The sequence below is a fragment of the Stegostoma tigrinum genome, chromosome 29 (genome assembly GCF_030684315.1).
Source record: "Stegostoma tigrinum isolate sSteTig4 chromosome 29, sSteTig4.hap1, whole genome shotgun sequence".
NCBI lineage: Eukaryota > Metazoa > Chordata > Chondrichthyes > Orectolobiformes > Stegostomatidae > Stegostoma > Stegostoma tigrinum.
Genome location: NC_081382.1, coordinates 21,739,324 through 21,762,237, shown reverse-complemented (window position 1 = coordinate 21,762,237; position 22,914 = coordinate 21,739,324). Strand labels below are relative to the sequence as shown.

The following is a 22,914-nucleotide window of genomic DNA, read 5'->3' as shown; positions in this document are numbered from 1 at the left end:
TTCTAACATCTCAAAATACTCAAAAGAGTTGACAGAGTAACCTTGAAATAACCCAATTGTGATTCCAAGTCAGAGTCAAAGCATGGAAACGGACCCTTTGGTCTAACCAGTGCATACCAACCATGTTCCCAAAATAAACTAGTCCCACCTACCTGCAATTGGCCCATATCCCTCCAAACCTTTCCTATTCATGACCTTATCCAAATGTTTTTTTTAAAAACACTAACTGTAGCTGCATCCACCATTTTTTTCTGGCAGTTCATTCCATACACGATTCATTCATCATTTTATTTCTCAACATCTAATGAAGTCTAACACATAGGATTTACAGAACATAGAACATTACAGTGCTGTACAGGCCCCTTCAGCCCACGATGTTGCGTCGACCTGTGAAACCAATCTGAAGCCCATCTAACCTACTCTATTCCATTATCATCCATATGTTAATCCAATAATCATTTAAATGCCCTTAATGTTGGTGAGTCAACAGATGTTGCAGGCAGGGCATTCCACGCCCTTACTACAGCATTGCTTTGAGTTGTCCACTTCTATAAAGTTTGAAATGTTTCTTTAGAAATGTACACATTTTAATACAAAGGGCTGGAATTTCAGAGAGAACACAGAACAGTCCAGCCAGGAGCAGGGCCTTCAGCCCACCATGTCTGCGCTGATCAAGATGTCATTCTAAACTAGTCCCATCTGCTTGCACATTGTGCAGGGAATACAGGGATACAGACATTCATGTACCTGTCTAAGTACCTCCTAAACATCCGCTTCCAACACCACTTCTGGCTGCACATTCCAGGCAACTACCACCCTCTGAATAAAAACTTGCCTCACACATCTCTTTTAAACTTTCCTTCTCTCACCTTAAACCTATGTCCCCTGGTATTTGTCATTTCCACCTTGGGAAAAAGACTCCAGCCATCCTATCAAGGTGCCCCTCAGATAGGCTACATACCATTCTGGAGTCTCACTCAAGGCCACAGAAATGCCTGGGCCCTTGACTACACAGTCCCTTATCACTCTTCTACACTTTGACCCTCTCTGCTGTACAACAAGGCCAACTGTGGTACCACTGATCTGGCTGATGTTGCTGCTTTCCCGGAAGATATCATTCTCAGCAACGGTCAGGACGATTACAAGGATTTTTAAAATGGTGGGAGAGACTAGGATACAGAAGTCCTGCCTCCATTTCTGACAATCCAATTTTTGCTGGTTTGGAAGAATGAGTTGGGGTAATGTCATATAGGAGTGAAACCTGAGTTCAATGTTAATTTTAAATGACACCACTGAGTTCAAATAGAACACAATTTAGCTGTCGCAAAGGCCTTAAACTGCACTGTGAGGATCACAAATTTATGAAGTAGATGTAAACACTCCTGAACAGTGAAACAGTTGTGTTAAACATGCATGAGATTTTTTCAAAAACTACCCCTGTTTAAACTGTAGAGAAAACTCTCTGCAGCTGGTGTTGAAGTTATTTGAGCACTTCCAACTGAGTTCTTTGTTGACATTTCCTAAAAGGGTATACTTTTCCCTAATAGATTTTGAGGTCAGCCTAGAATGTATACTGAGTGAGTGGCTATGGAGTTGACATGGAAGGCATGATGTGTCCTGGTGGCCAGAAATGTTCCAAGACACATTAACTGGATTTCCAGAGAAACAGGCTAGCTAGGCCTTCTTGACACTCACTCACCCACTCCAGCTCTGCTTCCAGTGAAAAGGAGCCCAATTCCATTCTGTAGTGCTGCTTCTCATTTCTGGAGCAAAAGTATTTCAGTGACTCAAGCTACAATTTACCAAGATAGATCTGGCAAGTTGGGAAATCACTCAACTCAAGCAACCCTTCTTGGTCACCAGACTCCACTACAGAGTATAACAATTACCTGTTGATTTCATCATGACTGCATTGCAGTTCATCTTTCAACTTTCTGCTTTCTTCATGAGCATGAGCAACTTTAGTTTGCAGCCGACTACTCTCCCTCTTTGCACGTTCACACTCACTACGCAGGTGCTCATTAGCGGCAGTCTTCTTTGACAGAGATTCCTTTAGTTTCTCATTTTCTCTCTGTTTGTCTACAAATCAATTTGCAAAAAAAAATTAGTTCGCTGCAGTATGGGAGGGCTTTTTTAAAAAAAAATTCTATGAAAAGGTAAGTATTGAATCTTTAATTCAATTATTTCAAGGTAGAACAATTCGCATTTTTTTTTCCCTACCTGGCCTGAGTGAGTTGTATAAAAGCCCACTGTGACCCAATGGCTTAGCATGGCTAAAGGGCCGTGCAATGGAGTGATGCAACACACATTTGTTCCCACAATTCTCTAACTAATTCCAGCAACTTGCTAATTGTGGCTTGCTACAGGGCAAGTAGGGATCACTGACCTCCTGAAAAGGAGGAAATTTGGAGATGGAATCGCCTTTGTCTCTGAGAATTCAACTGCAGCACTAGAAGAAACTTTCAAATAGTCACCTATCTTTTCTGCTGGGAAATGAAAAACATACACCTTTAATCATACTCTCTTCCTAAAACCTCTCCACTTCTCACAGAAAAGACAGCACACTTGTATCTTATTAGAACTATATTGACATGATGCTGACAAATACACAAAATCTAGAATTATGAGTCATCTCTATTCATTCAGATATGTCAACTTTCACATGGAAAAGTTAGTGGCTATTACACAAAGGGGATGAAGAAAGAGAAACTGAAAGCACAACATCTCTTTAAAACTGGAGTCTCTTTCTGGTAGAATTACAATTATATGATTCGTTTCATCATCCACAGTCCATAATGTTCAAAATACTTCATTCTAATCTTCGACATCAATTCTTTAAAATGGAGCAGATGAGAATAAGTTATCAGGAATATGAGTCAGTCCTAAAGAAATATTGAGGAAAATAATAGAAATGTTGAAGACAACTACGATTATAAATTCAGTATTCTTTTTTTAACTTTAACAAAAACATTCCACATACATGAAGCGATTCAATGAAAATACATAACAATGAGTTAATAATAGCAATAACCAGGAACAGAGTCAGAACCAAATTTTTGCTACTAGAGGATCATCACTCGTCTGAAAGGTTAACTCTATTTCTCTTTACAGACACTGAACATTTCTGGCAATTTGTGAGTTTAGCTCAGATTCCTAACATCTGCAACATTTTCTTTCTGTTTAGGTTTGACAAAATTCTGGTAGAACTGTTCAAAAGTCAAAGTTTGTAACAACATGGAATACTAGAACAGTGAAGGAGCTCTTAAAAAGATGGTGTAAACGTTTCAGAGCCTTTCAATATGGGGGAACGATGGAGCTGAATGGGCAGATCTTTCAAAAACCTAACATTTGCTCAATGGAGAAATCTAAGTGAATCTAAAGGTTCTATTCAATTATTTTATAACTTACAGCTGATTGAACAAATAGCCCAATGGGTAAAACAATACTTAGGAGAGCTGCAAACTTTCATTTGATTAATTTGAGACATGGTCTTTAAGAAGCAAAAGTCAACATCAATTTTTTTCTACTTTACTACAGCCATTGTTGATGGAGAAAAGAAGAAAATTGGGCACAAAACCTGAATATTATATTCAATACAATGTGGCAGGGGTTTGCGCCATATATGACTACTGAATTGTGAAGTACTTCAACTGGTAGTGTACAGTAATTTCCTGCATAAGGTTGATTTTTATTTATACATACAGGTTGAATGAGAGAAACACATTATTTTGTTGATTGGTCACACGTATTGTTGCTCCAACTGATTTGTCTGGTTTTGTGTCATAGTGGTTTGGTCAACAGACATAGGAACATCAACAAGTTATGGAAATTTTCAACCAATTTTGTCAGAAATTCTAACATTTATTGTTGAATGTCTTCTTGTATACCCAAAACTTAGCAGTTTCCATTGAATTTGAAACTAATACAGCAATTGTTCAAATACCAAAGTTCTGACAGATATGCTGGGAATAATATTTTACGAAAGTCATGTCTAAACCTATGATTTGAAAACTTTTTAAAAAAACCATTTCTGGATGGAGTCATTTAAATAAATCACAAGTGTAGCATGTCATTTTGAATGCAAATGGTATGATGACTTTTGTTATAATGGGCTTGGAGTATAAATGTAGAGAAATAAAATCATATCTACAGCATTTTGAACTGTTTTGGTCTTCCTATCAAAGGAAGATAACTTGCATCAGAAGTTGAGAGAAATTTTGCCAAGGTAATGACCGAGATGAAGGTGTTGTCGATGAAGAAAAGTTGAACATAGTGAACACATTTCTGGAGAGGTAACAGAAAGGCTCCATAAGGACAACACTGTTGATATGGTATGCCTATGCATACAGAAGGTCTGGTACAGTACCACACAACAGATTTATGAGGAAAGTTATAGATCGTGGTACAAAAGGGACAGTAGCTATGTGGGCTCAAAATTAGTTGACGATAGGAAACAAAGAATAATGGTAAATGGGTATTTTTCGGGCTGGAAGAAGGTTTCTAGCAGAGATCCCCAGGGGTCAGTGTTAGAACCCTTGCCTTTCCTGATATATATTAATGATACGTGCGCTGGGAATAATTTCAAAGTTTTCAGATGACACAAAACTTGGAAGAATTATCAACTGTGAGGAGGAGGATGTGGAACTCCAAAATGACACTGAAAAAATTAATGGAGAGGACAGATAGGTGGCAGATGAGATTCAATGCAGAGTAGTGTGAAGTGATACACTTTAATAGGAAGAACATGGAAATTTTACACAAAATAAAGGGGTAGAATTCTAAAGAGGTGCAAGAGCAGTGGGAGGTGGTATGAATATGAACAGATTATTGAAGTCTGCAGAATAGGTGGAGAGAGCAGCTAATGACATATACAATGTCCTTGACTTTATTAATAGGGGCACAGAGTACAATAGCAAGGAGGTGATGGTGAACTTGTAGAAGACACTTGATAGACTTCAGCTGGAGGACTGTGTGCAATTGTGGGCACCACATTATGGGAAAAATGTAAATGCAGCGGAAAGAGTGTAGAAGCGATTTGTTTCCAGGAATGAGAAATTTCAGTTATGAGGATCGATTTAAAAACTTTGCACTCTTTTCCTTGCAGAGAAGGAGGCTGAGAGGAGATTTGATAAAGGTTTTTCAGAATCATGAGTGGGCTGGATAGAGTAGATAGGGAAAAGCTGGACCTGCTCATCAATGAAACAAGAACTAGAGGTCATAGAATTAAGGGCTCATGTAAAAGTAGTAAGGATAATGTTTAAAAAAAAAAATTCACATAGCGGCTAGCTAAATACGGTAATGGAATGCATTGCTTGAAGATGTAAAGGAACAAGGTTCAATTCAGGCATTGGATGATTATCTGCATAGAAATAGTGGGCAGGGTTCTAGGGGAGAAAGAACAATGGTACTATATAATGAAGCTCATTTGAAAAGTTGGTGCAGGCATGATGAGCCAAATGGCTTCCTGCTGCACCATAACAAATTCTACAATTCTGTGGTAAACACTGAACTATGTTTATTGTAGTTTAGAAGATTAACAGACAGACAATCTTATTGATACATGCATAATTCTGAGAGGATTTGAAATATGCTTCTCCTTATGGGAGAATCCAGAACTGAAAGGAAACATCTAAAATAAAGGATCTCCCATTTAAGAGGGAGATGAAGAGGAATGTTTTCTCTCAGATGTTTGAGAGTTTAGAATTGTCTTGTGCACATGGCAGTGAAAGCTGGGTCACTGAATATATTCAATCATGAATTATAGATAACTTTTTGAGCAACGAAGAAATGAAGGGCTTTGGAAGGGGACAAACAGGAAAGTGGATTTAAGGCTACAGTCAAAGGAGACATGAGATTGGTGAATGTTGGAGCAAGCTTGAGGAGTTGAATGGCCCATTCCTATTCTTTTCTCTTACAATGTTAACATCGACAGCAACACTCACCTCTAGTGCTTCTTGTCAGCTGCTCTTTTAAGGATCGGTTTTGTTCCTTCAGGTAATGGATCTGATCAGTTAGGAGACTGTGTTCCTCTGCCCCATGGATGAAGATATTTGTGGAAGCTTAAGATGTAACCACAATTTTATAAGTATTAATGATTTTTTATGTAATACAAATTGCACATGTGCAAATAGATATTAGATCTTTTCTTCATTAATTGGCAGGCATTTATTTTTAAAATCTCAATTAAAAATACAGTATTTCTCCATAATAGGGATAAGCTGTCAAAAAATAAACTACAATTACTATCAAACATATTTTTCAAATTCACATGTCTAAACACTTTCAGGTTGTTTGTTTGATATGAACATACACCAAATTGCAGGGAGTTCTCTGATGAAGTGCCAAATCAACCACAAAATAAATCCTAAACAATGCATGCCTGTTTCATAGTGGACCACTGCAATCAGCTAGAGATGGAAAGATTGACCTCCATACTACACTAAATTTTAGATGATGTTTTTTGGCCTGCTACCATATTTCGAATTGATTTTCTTTTAGCTGCTATCAACATTAATCAAATGCAGACTAAAGCTATTAATATCAGATTAATGGAAGTGTCACTGCTTACCTGGATCATGTTCAGCCTCAGCAAGTCGATGTTCAAGTTGTTGTCTTAATCTGTCATTATTTTTAATAGATTCATCCAAGCGCTGTCTTAAACTTCGTATTTCATGAAGGTGTTCTGCTAATGTGTCTAAGCACAAAAATAATGGGAATTATTACTAATTATTCTCACATCACTCGCACTGAAATAAATGGGGAACCACAAATGAAAGGGTGACAATTCATCAAAGTACCAAGGTTATTCCCTTATGTTATCATCTCCATACATGCAAGTTTACTTTTATAATACTGGTCATTCCTACACAAAATTTTGTCCGGCATTCAGTATCTGCAAACACTAGATGGCATCTGGAGAGGCGAGTCCCTCAACCATACTCATTTCATAACATGCAAACTAAGTGACCTCAGTACATCAAATAATTAATTTCAGGCCATTTCATCATTCCAGTCATTTGCAAAAACATGTGAAAAATGATACTCTAACACTTGCATAGCAGGGGATGTATTGAGCAAAGACACACATTAAAATGCTATATTTGTTTAGGTTTTTTAAAATAATGTAGTACAAGATAATTATATTACTCTAACAACAACTGGTATCCAACATCACCAGTCAGGTGTCACAGTTTTTCTGCCACTATTTCTCAATTTTGAGAAATGACTGCATTTTGCTCGAATAACCAGAAAATCAAAGAACATTCTTAATTGCTTACTCTTCATTTTAATTTTTAGCAAGAAAAATGTCTGTGGGCAAGTGCTTCTTGTTGTTAGTTACTAATGTTAATGTCTGGGGAATTGAGATGAGAACGTAGATACCTTTTAACATCTGTGTCAGTCATTCTCAATAGTGAAGTGTGATTAATAGATAATTTGATCAAATAAATGAACAAACCAAATCTATAGCATGTTTGCACAACTCAGGCATCCATTTACAGATAAAACTTGGTTGCTGTGAAATTCACAGTGGCACAGAATATACTGAAGCCTTTCGGCCCAACATGTCTGCATTTACACTTTTTCATAACAATCCAGTTAGTTCCATGCATCCATTCTTTGTCTCCATCTCTACAATATTTTTCATCCTTCAAATATTCATCTAACTTGCTTTCAAGCACTACCATTGATTCCGTGCACAACATTATTAAGCAGAGCAGCTCGAATCCTAGCCACTTGAATGAAAAACATTTTTTTAAACATATCTGCTTCTTTTGATAGTCATCTGATATCCATACTCTCTGGTTATTGACTCTTCATGATTGGAAACAGTTAGACCCTGGTTTTAGCAACTCCGGTGTTGCAAAAATGCTAGAAATTGTTGTGAATGTCAAATTCCAGCCTTGAATTTGGCATTTCACTTCCTTCTGGAGGTTGGATGGAGTGGTCCATAGCTTGCATATGTGCAGTCCCCTGAGGCAGCTGATTATTTAAATTAATAGATGAAAGAAACCAGATTTTGGGGAGAAACGAAGAACATTTCCTGCTCCTCTGATGCTGCTTGGCCTGCTGTGTACATTCAGCTCTACACCTTGTTATCTGAGATTCTCCAGCATCTGCAGTTCCTACTATCTCTGGTTTTCAGAATGCCTGTTCTTGTGAAACAATTATAGGATTTGTACTGCATAGTGGATTTCATAAACTCTCACTTTCACAGCTTGTGCCTACTGCTGGACAACTCAAACTGCTTACTGAATGGAAGTGTTTGCTGACATAAGTGAAATTTATTTTCACAAGGGATTAGTTGAAGCTACTTTGATGGATTGGACTTTTTTTTGTATCAAGGAGTGTTTTCGTGCCCAAATAATGATATTTTAATAAACTGGTAATTCAGGAGGCACACTGACAGAAAATAAAGTTATGCCCACACTGGATAACAGATGAGTTGGCACAGAGAGAAGGGCAAAGTGTAGGGGTGGGCTGATTAAACACTGATTTGGCATATGGGCTGTAAAATGTCCTTGGAAGATGGTCATGGAGCAACTATTAGGGACAGACAGAAGGAGATAAGTTGGCTCAGATGGAGTACGGAGAGTGAGCTTTCCACCTATACTGCCTCAGGGACCAGCAGCCACCTCTGGTCTTTGTGTCACCTGGTTTACATCCCAAACCACCTTGCCAAGCAGGCCCAACAAAGGCTGGTACAGACAACCGTTTTAAAGATCCGGTGCGTTGGAATAAGGATTTCCCGCATCTCTGCATTCCTGAGCATCATGAAAATGTGAGCTTTTAAATATTTCCTCGATCTATGTGAAGTACGTTGCAGGGCCTTTGCCTGTTGCAGCTGCGTCACACGTCCGGATGGACCGCGCGGGGGGGGGGGGGTGGTGTGTGTGTGTGTGTGTGTGTGTGTGTGTGTGTGTGTGTGTGTGTGTGTGTGTGTGTGTGTGTGTGTGTGTGTGTGTGTGTGCGTGTGTGTGTGTGTAGATGTGTCCTTGTCTTTTGTTAGAGGCACTGCCAGGCCAAGAAAGGATTTTTATACTTTCTGTTCAGAGTTCCAGCTTCATTAATTTGCCTCCATACTGGCAGACTGACTGGGTGTTAGTCTATTTGGCCCTTAACACAAGCCATGCTCCATTGGTAGAGACATCATCTCTTTCCCCCACGCTGCCCCACCTTGATCCCTCTCTCAGGCTAAACAAGATCATTTGCAATCTTTTTATCCTATTTGATTCTAAAAAGAGTTGAGATTCCAGATCCCATTCATCACAAGGTTGTTTATGATGACCTGGCTTGATGTATTGCTTTGCTATTTAATAGTCCTCCAACTTTCAGGTTCCACATAGCAAAATTAGGACTAGGCACATATGATTATAATGTTGCTGACTGCAAATCAGCCAAGGCAGAATAGGTTCAATGGGCTAAATTTACCCTTGTTCCTTGGCTTTCAACTCCAAATTGTCTTGAACGTCTATGCATAATTCCTGCCCTGTACCAAAATCATAGCCTTCACTGATCAATATTTGAACATCATAACTCAGTAGATTACATTTAAGGCCCGAAATTACCTTTGAATTATGTCATGACCTAGATACACCCTATGCAACTGTTTTCAGTCCTTCATCATTGGTCTGAACATTCACATATCTGATTCTGTCAGCTCCTTGTTCATTTTTTAAAAAAAATTCTCTTCCTAAAACCTTTGCTCCTCAGTTTCTTCAAGGACCTTCTCAAGATCAAGCTGATTATCCGAGTTTTCAGACACATATCCCAGCCTCTTTAATTCTAGCTCAGTCATTGGATTTTGTGTGCCTATTTGAATAGTCATTTTTAAAAATCGTAAATTAAAATGTTTGTTATTAATAATTTTAAGTTATGAATAAAAATAAATTACCCGCAGCATTTAGGAAAGGAACTTCTTTCGACTCCTGGGAAGTTGCACTTTGCTTATTTGTTGTTAAAGATCGATCACTGTGCTTAGGTGAATGGGCAGTTTGCTGATCAATATTTTTCTGATTGTCTGTTAAAATGGAGCGGTGCAAGCTAAGTTCTGTCCGTAGTGTCTCATTCAAATCTTCCTTGTTCACCAGCTGCTCACGGAGGACTGAGTTCTCTTTCTGCAGCTCAAGCAATCTTTGATTAAGCAAGGAGGTTTCAGCGCTGGCATACTCAACTAGCCAGCCTCCAGTAGGCAACATTTCTCCAGAAACTGGGAATCCTTCCAGTTCTCCGTGTTTTTCTATAATACAAAGAAGATCACTCAATTTTACTGGAAAAACAATTGAAGGGATTGAGAGTTAGACTGAAAATTACTAGATAACTAATTCGAAAATCACCACTAAGAGATTGATTTCATTACCTCACTGTGAGGAACAATAAACTATTCAAAAGAACTCTCAAAAGGTATAAAATTCTGATGTAATTAGGATTGCATTTATTCAAAAGATAATTTACACAGCAAAGCATGATCAACATATTGATGAATGAAGTGGAGGTGAATTAACGTCCAGCTGAAGCCAGAGGTTTCACCAATGGGAGTTAATTTAACTCCTTTTCAAGAGCTACCATTGAATCTGTGCACAGAAGGTGGCCATTTGGTTCATCAGATCTAATGAATTGAGCAGTGATAATGGGAACTGCAGACGCTGGAGAATCCGAGATAATAAAATGTGAGGCTGGATGAACACAGCTGGGCCTGCTGTGTTCATCCAGCCTCACATTTTATTATAATGAATTGAGCAATTCATTTGTTCCAGCCTCCTACCTTCTCTCTAAACCTCTGCAAATTCTTCCCAGATTATAGCCAAATTTCCCCTTGATTGTTTCAAATGAAGTCACCTCCACCACAAACTCTCACTGAACTAATTGTACATCCATAAATAATGGGTAAAATAATACTTATTTTAGCTGCTGAAAGCCATCGCAATGAAATAGTTTACACTGCTGAAGCATTTCTAACTTAATTGTAAAAAATACATTTTCAGTTTGGAAATATGTCATGCATCACATCATATAAATGAAATAATAATCAAATGATGTAAATATACAAAACAGAAAAATAACACTTGCATTATTGTCCCCGTTCGCTGACAGTTTCCAACTACTACAGTCATCCAATATTGAAATTCTGAATTTCCTTGGCCATTTTACAAATGATATAATGTTTGAAAATTACTGGAAACAGAACAGTAAGTATTCGGAGTGTGGAGCTGGATGAACACAGCAGGCCAAGCAGCATCTCAGGAGCACAAAAGCTGACGTTTCGGGCCTAGACTCTTCATCAGAGAGGGGGATGGAGAGAGGGTTCTGGAATAAATAGGGAGAGGGGGGGAGGTGGACCGAAGCTGGAGAGAAAAGAAGATAGGTGGAGAGGAGAGTATAGGTGGGGAGGTAGGGAGGGGATAGGTCAGTCCAGGGAAGACGGACAGGTCAAGGAGGCGGGATGAGGTAGTCGGTAGGAAATGGAGGTGCAGCTTGAGGTGGGAGGAAGGGATGGGTGAGAAGAAGAACAGGTTAGGGAAGTGGAGACAGGCTGGGCTGGCTTTGTGATGTGGTGGGGGAAGGGGAGATTTTGAAGCTTGTGAAGTCCACATTGATACCATTGGGCTGCAGGGTTACCAAGTGGAATATGAGTTGCTGTTCCTGCAACCTTCGGGTGGCATCATTGTGGCACTGCAGGAGGCCCATGATGGACATGTCGTCTGAGGAACGGGAGGGCGAGTTAAAATGGTTCGTGACTGGGAGGTACAGTTGTTTATTGCAAACTGAGCGGAGATGTTCTGCAAAGCGGTCCCCAAGCCTCTGCTTGGTTTCCCCAATGTAGAGGATGCCACACCGGGTACAGTGCATGCAGTATACCACATTGGCAGATGTGCAGGTAAACATCTGCTTGATGTGGAAAGTCATCTTGGGGCCTGAGATGGGGGTGAGGGAGGTGATGTGTGGGCAAGTGTAGCACTTCCTGCGGTTGCAGGGAAAGGTGCTGGGTGTGGTGGGGTTGGAGGGGAGTGTGGAGCGGACAAGGGAGTCACTGAGAGAGTGGTCTCTCCGGAAGGTAGACAAGGGTGGGGATGGAAACGCACGGCCCGTTTCTATCTCCTTCCCAAAATCCACAAACCTGCCTGCCCTGGTCGACCCATTGTCTCAGCCTGTTCCTGCCCCACCGAACTCATCTCCACCTATCTGGACTCCATTTTCTCCCCTTTGGTCCAGGAACTCCCCACCTACATCCATGACACCACCCATGCCCTCCACCTCCTCCAGAACTTCCAATTCCCTGGCCCCCAACACCTCATTTTCACTATGGACGTCCAGTCCCTATATACCTGTATTCCTCATGCAGATGGCCTCAAGGCCCTCCACTGCTTCCTGTCCCGCAGGCCCGACCAATCTCCCTCCACCGACACTCTCATCCGCCTAGCCGAACTCGTTCTCATCCTCAACAACTTCTCTTTCGATTCCTCCCACTTCCTACAGACAAAGGGCGTGGCCATGGGTACCCGCATGGGCCCAAGCTATGCCTGCCTCTTTGTAGGTTACGTGGTACAGTCCCTCTTCTGCACCTACACAGGCCCCAAACCCCACCTCTTCCTCCGTTACAATGATGACTGTATTGGTGCCACCTCTTGCTCCCCAGAAGAGCTCAAACAGTTCATCCACTTCACCAACACCTTACACCCCAACCTCAAGTTCACCTGGGCCATCTCCAACACATCCCTCACCTTCCTGGACCTCTCAGTCTCCATCTCAGGTAACCAGCTAGAAACTGATGTCCATTTCAAGCCCACTGACTCCCACAGCTACCTAGAATACATCTCCTCCCACCCACCCTCCTGCAAAATTCAATCCCCTATTCCCAATTCCTCCGCCGCATCTGCTCCCAGATGAGGCATTCCACTCCTGCAATCCCAGATGTCTACGTTCTTCAAGGACTGCAACTCCCCCCCCCCCCCCAACCGCAGTGGTCGCGAATGCCCTTGACCGTGTCTCCCGCATTTCCCGCAACACATCCCTCACACCCAGGCCCCGCCACAACCACCCCAAGAGGATCCCCCTTGTTCTCCCATACCACCCCACCAACCTCTGGATACAACGCATCATCCTCTGACACTTCCGCCATCTACACTCCAACCCCACCACCCAAGCCATTTTTCCATCCCAACCCTTGTCTGCCTTCCGGAGAGACCACTTTCTCCGTGACTCCCTTGTCCGCTCCACACTCCCCTCCAACCACACCACACCCAGCACCTTCCCCTGCAACCGCAGGAAGTGCTGCACTTGCCCCCACACCTCGTCCCTCACCCCCATCCCAGGCCCCAAGATGACTTTCCACATCAAACAGATGTTCGCCTGCACATCTGCCAATGTGGTATACCGTATCCATTGTACCCAGTGTGGCTTCCCCTACATTGGGGAAAGCAAGCAGAGGCTTGGGGATCGCTCTGCAGAACACCTCCGTTCGGTTCGCAATAAACAACTGTACCTCCCAGTCGCGAACCATTTTAACTCCCCCTCCCATTCCTCAGATGACATGTCCATCATGGGCCTCCTGCAGTGCCACAAAGATGCCACCCGAAGGTTGCAGGAACAGCAACTCATATTCCGCTTGGTAACCCTGCAGCCCAATGGTATCAATGTGGACTTCACAAGCTTCAAAATCTCCCCTTCCGCCACTGCATCCCAAAACCAGCCCAGTTCTTCCCCTCCCCCTGTCGCATCACAAAACCAGCCCAGCCTGTCTCTGCTTCCCTAATCCGTTCTTCCTCTCACCCATCCCTTCCTCCCACCTCAAGCTGCACCTCCATTTCCTACCTACTACCTCATCCCGCCTCCTTGACCTGTCCGTCTTCCCTGGACTGACCTATCCCCTCACTGCCTCTCCACCTGTACTCTCCTGTCCACCTATCTTCTTTTCTCTCCATCTTCGGTCTGCCTCCCCCTCTCTCCCTATTTATTCCAGAACCCTCTCCCCATCCCCCTCTCTGATGAAGGGTCTAGGCCTGAAACGTCAGCTTTTGTGCTCCTGAGCCTGCTGTGTTCATCCAGCTTCACATTTTGTTATCCTGGATTCTCCAGCATCTGCAGTTCCCACTATCACAGTAAGTATTCGGATTTTTATTTTCCTTGAGTTTTTAAACTAGCATGCATAGGAAAAGTAAATGGTTAACAGACCAATTAACATTTATTTATTTCTATACCAGCAAATATCAAAATACTATATTCTTTATTACTAATGAGACTTCACGTTGTTTGTTTGTTTCAATTGGTCAACAATAAAATGAAATTTGCTTTTCTACAAGAATGCCATGTGAACTAATACAAATGCTCCAGAATTTATAAAAATCATAAAAAAAATTTTCAATACTCCCATCTTTCCCACCTCTAATAACTCAGTTTATAATTTTGAAATAAATGAATGGCCGGATACTTATTTTGGCAAACCCTCTTCAACTGAATTCTGGCAAATCATTCATAGTATCATAGCTCTCTTCTATCAATCCTCATACAATTCTAACATAGTAAATAATTATATCTATCCCCTATAGAATTTGTCTACAAGCTAATGCTGCATGTTAATCTGCAGTTCCTTGCACTGACATAGCTGTATTGTACATGATAGGTTATGTTACCATTTAGAATTAGTATAAAAGTAGGCAATATCAGATGGGTCAATCATTGTGCATCTTTCATAATTTAAGTTTCCATGTAAGTCAACCGTAAGAAAAGCATTTTATAGTCAGTGTAATATTGCACATTTCACATCAGGAGTTGTTAAAATGATTGCCTTGACTATGTGCCACAACTCTACAATCCACATGTCTAAGGAGATTCAACTGGGACAACAAAATCCTAGGACAAGCTAAGCAGAGTCAGGCACGAGAATTCCTCGAAGCCTGGTACTCCACGAAGAAAGCCATCAATAAACACATAGAGCTCGACCCCATATACACTCCACTACGAAGAAAAACTGGAAGTGAGGCAATCCAGCTAACGGACTCTAGAGTTTAAAAACCGGGCGGGAAAACACACTGACGCGTCATCGGAGGCTGCACTGATGATGTTACCCAGCAAGGTAATGAAACGTCTGCGGAACAACAAACCAGCTCAGCGGGCCAACCAACCTCAACATCACAATCCGAGCTACAAATCTACTTCAAACCTTAGAGATTTGCACTGGCTTAAAATGTGGATTTATACTAATGACAATTATAGGTAATTCTGCTGACAAGTCTCAAGTGCTATGGAAATACAAGATGTACCAAAAATGAATGAGTTGGCAGATAATTTTCATATATATTGACTGGATCAGGTTGTAACCCAATCCCTAGATTAATATAAAGCCTTTATTCAACTTAAAGCAGACCAATAACAAATACTTGAACGGTAACTTAACAGTCTCATCACCTTCACAAAACCTTCCTAATGGACAGAAATGAGAGAAATGGAAGACCAGAAGGGATATATTAAGTACTAAACCTAAGTATCCAGAATGTGAACATCTGAGTGAGCACAGATATATGCAAACCTGGAATTTGTGGTCGAACATCTGGAGATGTCAGTCTTGCTTCTTTATTCCGTGGATCACTTTGCATGTTTGTATTTGTATTTGTTGCTAGGAGACAAAAAAAGTTGACTATTGAGAACATCTAGTGGAGTACCACATTAGAAACTTTACCACAAAATCTTGACATATTCTAGATTACATTTTAAACATCTAAACATTACAGATCAATATATACACAATATGCTTATGGGGTCTACAGAATGAAATCCAAAGAATGCAGAAGCAAAGTAGTCATCAGTTTAACACTGTAGCCACACACTTCATCAGCTGATACTAACAAAGCAGCATATTAGCTTTATCTTTCAGCAAAAGGGAACAATAAAACACAGCACAGCACTCTGAGTCTAATACTCAGGGGACAGGTTGATGGATTAAACATTAAATTTATGTTTCAGAAAAAGTTTGAAACAACTACCAGGACTTCTAAAGGTCAAATTGCCATCAACTCCAGAAGATTACAGTGGAATTAGCAATCACACCACAGTGAAATCACAAGAAAAAGGAATATCTCTGAAAAATGGTGAAGAATTTTTTTTTGCTACAAAACTAGGACAAACTACAGTTTTCAAAGTTCTTAGAAACTCTTCGGATCACGGACCTATGACAACAGATGTACAAAGCTTCACACTGAAAGAGAATGCATGCAATTAATACGAAAACACCAATTTATTTGGAGGTTAAAATATTTACCGAACTATTGAACTCTACTTCCAATTGAAAATCACAATTCAGAGTGACTGCAATACTGTTTTGACATGTACAAATTGCTGCCCCTTTACATTCCTGCTCAGCAGTTTTAACAATTTTTCTCCATTTCCAACGTATGATACTGCCATGCACTAGTCTAATTGGTTTGACCTCTTCACAATTCATTTTCTGACCATGATTACATTACAAGTATCTGTGTCTGATTTTGCAAGTTGTTTTAATTTAAGGGGACTTTACTATAGTTTAAATAAACAAACTACAGCGCAACTACAAATATTGGAGTTCTTCTGAATTTGCTTCTGTGTCATTACCAAGGAATTTCAATCATACTGCCGTTTATGTCCACATGAACAGCATCACTGATTAAATGACAATAAATTATGTAGCTTCTTAAATGTGGATGAGTAACACAACTCCCGCTGAACTTTCAGCATTTGTTTGTAAGTCTACTGAAATCTTTTAGAATAATGCATCAGAGCTACTTCAATAATGTCAAAGGATAGCAGTATTGTCTATTAAAAAGATACCTCTTCAACTATTAGGAAAGACATAGAGGAACAAACTTGCATGGAAATTTACAAGACAGAATTGGAGGGAATTTTTTATTCTCATAATATAGACTGGAATAGTAAAGAGAGAGGAAAAAAACAAGAGTTTCAGAAGTGTGCTCAGAAAATCTTTTCATGAGCATCCTTCTAGTGCCATAAGGAAGGAAGCATTACTGGATCTGGTTCTGTGAAAGCAGGGGAAGTGCCAACCGGGGAATATCTTGTCATGAAGTTTCGGTCAGCTATGGAAACAGGCAAGATACAAAACACAGATAATGGGAACTGCAGATGCTGGAGAATCCAAGATAACAAAGTGTGAAGCTGGATGAACACAGCAGGCCAAGCAGCATCTCAGGAGCACAAAAGCTGACGTTTCGGGCCTAGACCCTTCATCAGAGAGGGGGATGGGGAGAGGGTTCTGGAATAAATAGGGAGAGAGGGGGAGGCGGACCGAAGATGGATGGTGGACAGGAGAGTACGGGTGGGGAGGGGATAAGTCAGTCCGGGGAGGACGGACAGGCCAAGCTGGTGGGATGAGGTTAGTAAGTGGGAAATGGAGGTGCAGCTTGGAGGTAGGAGGGGGGGATAGGTGAGGGGAAGAACAGGTGAGGAAGGCAGGGATGAGCTGGGCTGGTTTTGGGATGCAGTGGGGGAAAGGGAGATTCTGAAGCTTGTGAAGTCCACATTGATACCATTGGGCTGCAGGGTTCCCAAGCGGAATATGAGTTGCTGTTCTTGCAACCTTCGGGTGGCATCATTGTGGCACTGCAGGAGGCCCAGGATGGACATGTCGGCTAAGGAATGGGAGGGCAAGTTAAAATGGTTCGCGACTGGGAGGTGCAGTTGTTTACTGCGAATCGAGCGGAGGTGTTCTGCAAAGCGGCCCTCAAGCCTCCACTTGGTTTCCCCAATATAGAGGATGCCACAACGGGTACAGTGGATACAGTATACCACATTAAGCAGATGTTCACCTGCGCATCTACCAATATGGAAGGTCATCTTGGGGCCTGGGATGGGGGTGAGGGAGGAGGTGTGGGGGCAAGTGTAGCACTTCCTGCGGATGCAGGGGAAAATGCCGGGTGTGGTGTGGTTGGAGGGGAGTGCGGAGCGGACAAGGGAGTCACGGAGAGAGTGGCCTCTGTGGAAGACAGACAAGGGTGGGGATGGAAAAATGTCTTGAGTGGTGGGGTCGGATTCTAGATATTGAAAGGTGTCGGAGGATGATGCGTTGTATCAGGAGGTTGGTGAGGTGGTATGTGAGGACAAGGGGCATTCTCTTAGGGCGGTTATTGTGGGGGCGGGGTGTGAAGGATGTGTTGCGGGAATGCAGGAGACACGGTCAAGGGCGTTATCGACCACCGCAGGGGGGAATGTTGCAGTCCTTGAAGAACATGGACATCTGGGATTGCAGGAGTGGAATACCTCATCCTGGGAGCAGATGCCGTGGAGGCGAAAGAATTGGGATTAGGGGATGCAATTTTTGCAGGAAGGTGGGTGGGAGGAGTAATATTCCAGGTAGCTGTGGGAGTCAGTGGGCTTGAAATGGACATCAGTTTCTAGCTGGTTGCCTGAGATGGAGACAGAGAGGTCCAGGAAGGTGAGGGATGTGTTGGAGATGGCCCAGGTGAACTTGAGGTTGGGGTGGAAGGTGTTAGTGAAGTGGATGAACTGTTTGAGCTCCTCTTGGGAGCAAGAGGCAGCACCGATACAGTCATCAATGTAATGGAGGAAGAGGTGGGGTTTGGGGCCTGTGTAGGTGAAGAAGCGGGACTGTTCCATGTAACCTACAAAGAGGCAGGCATAGCTTGGGCCCATGTGGGTACCCATGGCCATCCCCGTTGTCTGTAGGAAGTGGGAGGAATCGAAAGAGAAGTTGTTGAGGGTGAGGACGAGTTCGGCTGGGCAGACGAGGGTGTCAGTGGAAGGGGACTTGTCGGGCCTGCGGGACAGGAAGAAGCGGAAGGCCTTTGAGGCCATCTGCATGAGGAATTCCGGTTGTTTGGGCCTGCCGGACATCTACAATCTTTCGCCATCTACAATCCGACCCCAACACCCAAGCCATTTTTCCATCCCCATCCTTGTCTGCCTTCCGGAGAGACCACTCTCTCTGTGATGCCCTTGTCCGCTCCACACTGCCGTCCACCCCCACCACACCCAGCCCATTCCACAGCAACCGCAGGAAGTGCTACACCTGCCCCCACACCTCCTCCCTCACCCACATCCCAGGCCCAAAGATGACTTTCCATATTAAGCAGATGTTCACCTGCACATCTGCCAATGTGGTACACTGTATCCATTGTGGCTTCCTCTACATTGGGGAAACCAAGCAGAGGCTTGGGGACTGCTTTGCAGAACACCTCCACTCGGTTCGCAGTCAACAACTGCGCCTCCCAGTCGCGAACCATTTTAACTCGCCCTCCCGTTCCTCAGACGACACGTCCATCATGGGCCTCCTGCAGTGCCACAATGATGCCACCCGAAGGTTGCAGGAACAGCAACTCATATTCCACTTGGTAACCCTGCAGCCCAATGGTATCAATGTGGACTTCACAAGCTTCAGAATCTCCCCTTCCCCCACTGCACCCCAAAACCAGCGCAGCTCGTCCCCGCCTCCCTAACCTGTTCTTCCTCTCACCTAACCCCCCCTCCCACCTCAAGCCGCATCTCCATTTGCCACTACTATCCTCATCCCACCTCCTTGACCTGTCCGTCCTCCCTGGACTGACCGATCCCCTCCCCACCTCCCCAACTAACTTGTCCCCTATCCATCTTCGGTCCGCCTCCCTCTATCTCCCTATTTATTTCAGAACCCTCTCCCCATCCCCCTCTCTGATGAAGGGTCTAGGTCTGAAACGTCAGCTTTTGTGCTCCTGAGATGCTGCTGGGCCTGCTGTGTTCATCCAGCTCCACACCTTGTTATCAAGGTACAATACATAATAGCAGGTGGGCCAACTGAAGTAGAGAGAGCACAGATCTACCCCAGGTAAAATCAGAATTAAAACTAAAGTTTAATTAGAGTTTTGTCTATTTTTAATTTCTAACAGAACAATGGGCTGCAGTTAATTTACATTCCCACAATGAGGAAGATGCAAGGTAGCCATGGCAAGGGGAGGCATAGTCCAAGGAAGAGAGACTGCACGAGTGGAACAGCAACAGAGACAGCGAGAGCAATGGAGACACAGACAGTGAGAGTGCAAGAGATAACAGAAAAGGGTGCAGGTACAGGATGCCAGGTTGATTTTCCAATTCCATACACTGAATTACACAATACCATTGTTCATTGAAGAAATCACAAACTACAATGCCAAGCAGTCTACTTCAAATTCTCAAAAACCCCCCACAAATAATTGTATACACAAAGTTCAAGGGTAACACAGTTATTAGAACATATAGAGGGTGCAATACAAAATTAACAGAACTTCATAAAATATAAAAAATTTGAAACCTGGAAGCATTGGCAGAGGTCGTAAAGGAACAGCTATTACTTTAATAACAAAAAAGGCTCGTTTACAAACAAGTTGATGAGATGGACAGTTGTAAAATGTTGGTTTAATGCAACAAAATAGAGCTATTAAATATTCCTATTCAGTATCAGAAGAGGAAATGTCGTCTTCAGGTAGTGGTCAACTATTGTTATAGTGACAAAGTGATTACTTTTATCGCTGCTATATGCAAACCAGCAAAAACTACTTTTGCAAAATCACCAACTTTAAAATTATTTCAAATAGCTGTGAACTTCTCCAGGATGTACGGAGGCCATGAAATGTGCTACAGAAAAGTAAATTTTGCAAAAAATATCTTTCAAGAAATGTTTTAAGATTTCTACGCAATGTTAATCAGTAATAAATTTTTTGCTCACAGCTTTAAAATCTCATATTTCTCAGCAAGAATGCAACTGACCTGGTGACTTATATGAGAGTCTCCTTTGAAAGCTTCGCTGTCTACCATTATGGTACTTTCTTTTATTTTCAGTAGGGATTGGTGGTTCAGATGTGGTTGATCGACTTCCATGTGAACTAACAGAATTTCTGTCAGATATCTCAGAATCTGAAGAGACTTGGCTGGTGCATGGCACATGTGGTTGATGTTTTAATTGTTGCTGTAGGCAATAAATAATTTTGTTCTTTTCTTGTACCTCTTTTGAGAGCCTACAGGGAAAAAAAAAGGATCAGCTTAAATGCTGTGCATATAATATCAACCTTTCTGTAATTTAAATTTCCTTTCAATACACGGAGCTCAACAAAGAAAATATGTTCAATGAATAAATTAAAAGACTGCAGCCCTTGAATTTTATCTTGACATGAGCCTCCAAAAACACCCTTCTGATCATTACCAAATGTTACACAAGACGTTACCAGGATCTTATTTACATTTTTAAAAAAGCATGTAAAAAATTTAGGCAATTGTACAGCAGAATTCCTGTGTTGTGTTAAGACCACAAAGAACATGCCTCCAAGCTACAGCTGGTTTGCATTAACTTCAGCTCATGGGAGTCATCAGTTTGGAACAGAAACCCCTCATAGTCACCTCTAACAAATAAGGAAGTGAAGGCTCTATGCTAATTCCACGAAAGCACCTTCTTCAGTAAGCCACACAAAACAGACATAGCCCAGAAACAGCCTGCTGCAACACTGATCTGTCTCCAGGCTTTTAGTGCCAAAGTGTAACCTTGTTGTACAATATCCTCAGTTTCAGCTATGCAATTTCAAGTCAATTTGCATGAATGACACTGGAGTTCAAATGACAATTGTAATTTGGATTACAACTCTTACCTCTGTGCTTGGAATGCAAAACTCAGAAATTCCATAAATATTTAATTAGCAAGTGGCTGAACCACACAGAAAGCTAAGGTTTTAATCTACACAAACACATTGGCAGTAACAGCAGTCGACTCGTCAAATTTAAGGGCATTTAAATAGTTGTTGGATAAACATATAGATGATAATGGAATAGTGTAGGTTTGATGGGCTTCAGATTGGTTTCACAGGTCGGCGCAACATCAAGGGCCAAAGGGCCTGTACTGCGTTGTAATGTTCTATGTTCTATGTCTACGCCAGAGTTTAACTGAAAGTTCAAAAACTACCACATCTATGCTTTCAGAGCATTCCTTCAAGCAGATAATGCAGCAGTAACTTTGTAACAAGTATATTTTTGTCTGAATGAACTGCTCCAATAATGAACTACTATCATTGCATACCATTGCCCACATTAACGTAGTGTATAAACTTACTGATCAAGTTGATCTTTTGTTGCCTGTGACAACACCTGATTCTCATGAAGAAGGTCATTCAGCTGCTTGTGCAGCTGTTTGCGTTCACTTTCTAGCTGCTTTCGAAGGTAGAGAACTTCATATTGTAGATTGCGAGGACTAGCCAAAGAGAAGGAGAAAAGAGACTCTCGGTAGATGGGACTAAATTTGGATAGCATGCTTGTTTACATTAAATGCATGCCAGAAGCCATAAACCTGTTCCAGGCAAGTCTAAGGCATTTGCACAGGCGTTGAAGTCGAGAAAGAAATCATGCACTATTCTTACAGTTGCTTAAAGCACTTAAAACATTATATGACAACTCTTTCTCCCCCATCCAAAAAAAAAGTCCATTTTGGTTTTAGCCTAATAAAGTAGACAAACTGAATTTTTGACAGAATAACCTTAGTAACACCAATGACTATCAAAAGATGAGGATACATCAAGCAGCTCATCCACATACTGACTGACTTCCGTCTCCGGATAATAAGCCACTTTTATCAATATTTTTCAGACAAACCGCACTTAAGTCTTCAGGTGCACCAAGGAATGGAGCATACGGATTGATATCTATAGCTTTAAGAACTCTTTTATTCAGCATTGAGAGGATCTGTTATCTTAAGAACAGTGGCATGAGATTAATAAATGCATTAGGATTAGTGTGCAACTCTTAGCCCCATCAGATCATTCAATTTAATTAAAGTTGCTGGAACAGCACCTGCCTCAGCCAATCAAACTGACTGTGATGCAAATAATCGCTTACATTTTAGAGGTACGCCTACATTCTATTTGGCCCTGGAATTCATTTTTGCCCTTCATGTGAAGCACTACGGAACGGGAAACAGTGCAA

General features: G+C 41.8%; 1 protein-coding gene across 8 annotated transcripts in view; it reads right to left on the bottom strand.

The window, feature by feature from the left end:
• LOC125465489 (myomegalin) overlaps positions 1–22,914 on the bottom strand; it is a 134,206-nt gene that overhangs the window by 17,453 nt on the left and 93,839 nt on the right. For 7 of the 8 annotated variants that reach the window (XM_048559089.2, XM_048559090.2, XM_048559087.2 and 4 more), the window contains 7 exons: positions 22,049–22,186; positions 20,719–20,966; positions 15,524–15,610; positions 9,893–10,237; positions 6,569–6,694; positions 5,943–6,059; positions 1,890–2,079 (listed from right to left, as the gene is read on the bottom strand). In XM_048559089.2, the coding sequence (XP_048415046.2) occupies positions 1,890–2,079; positions 5,943–6,059; positions 6,569–6,694; positions 9,893–10,237; positions 15,524–15,610; positions 20,719–20,966; positions 22,049–22,186 (1,251 nt within the window). The remainder of the gene's footprint in view (positions 1–1,889; positions 2,080–5,942; positions 6,060–6,568; positions 6,695–9,892; positions 10,238–15,523; positions 15,611–20,718; positions 20,967–22,048; positions 22,187–22,914) is intronic. The other variant, XM_048559088.2, reaches the window with a different exon arrangement.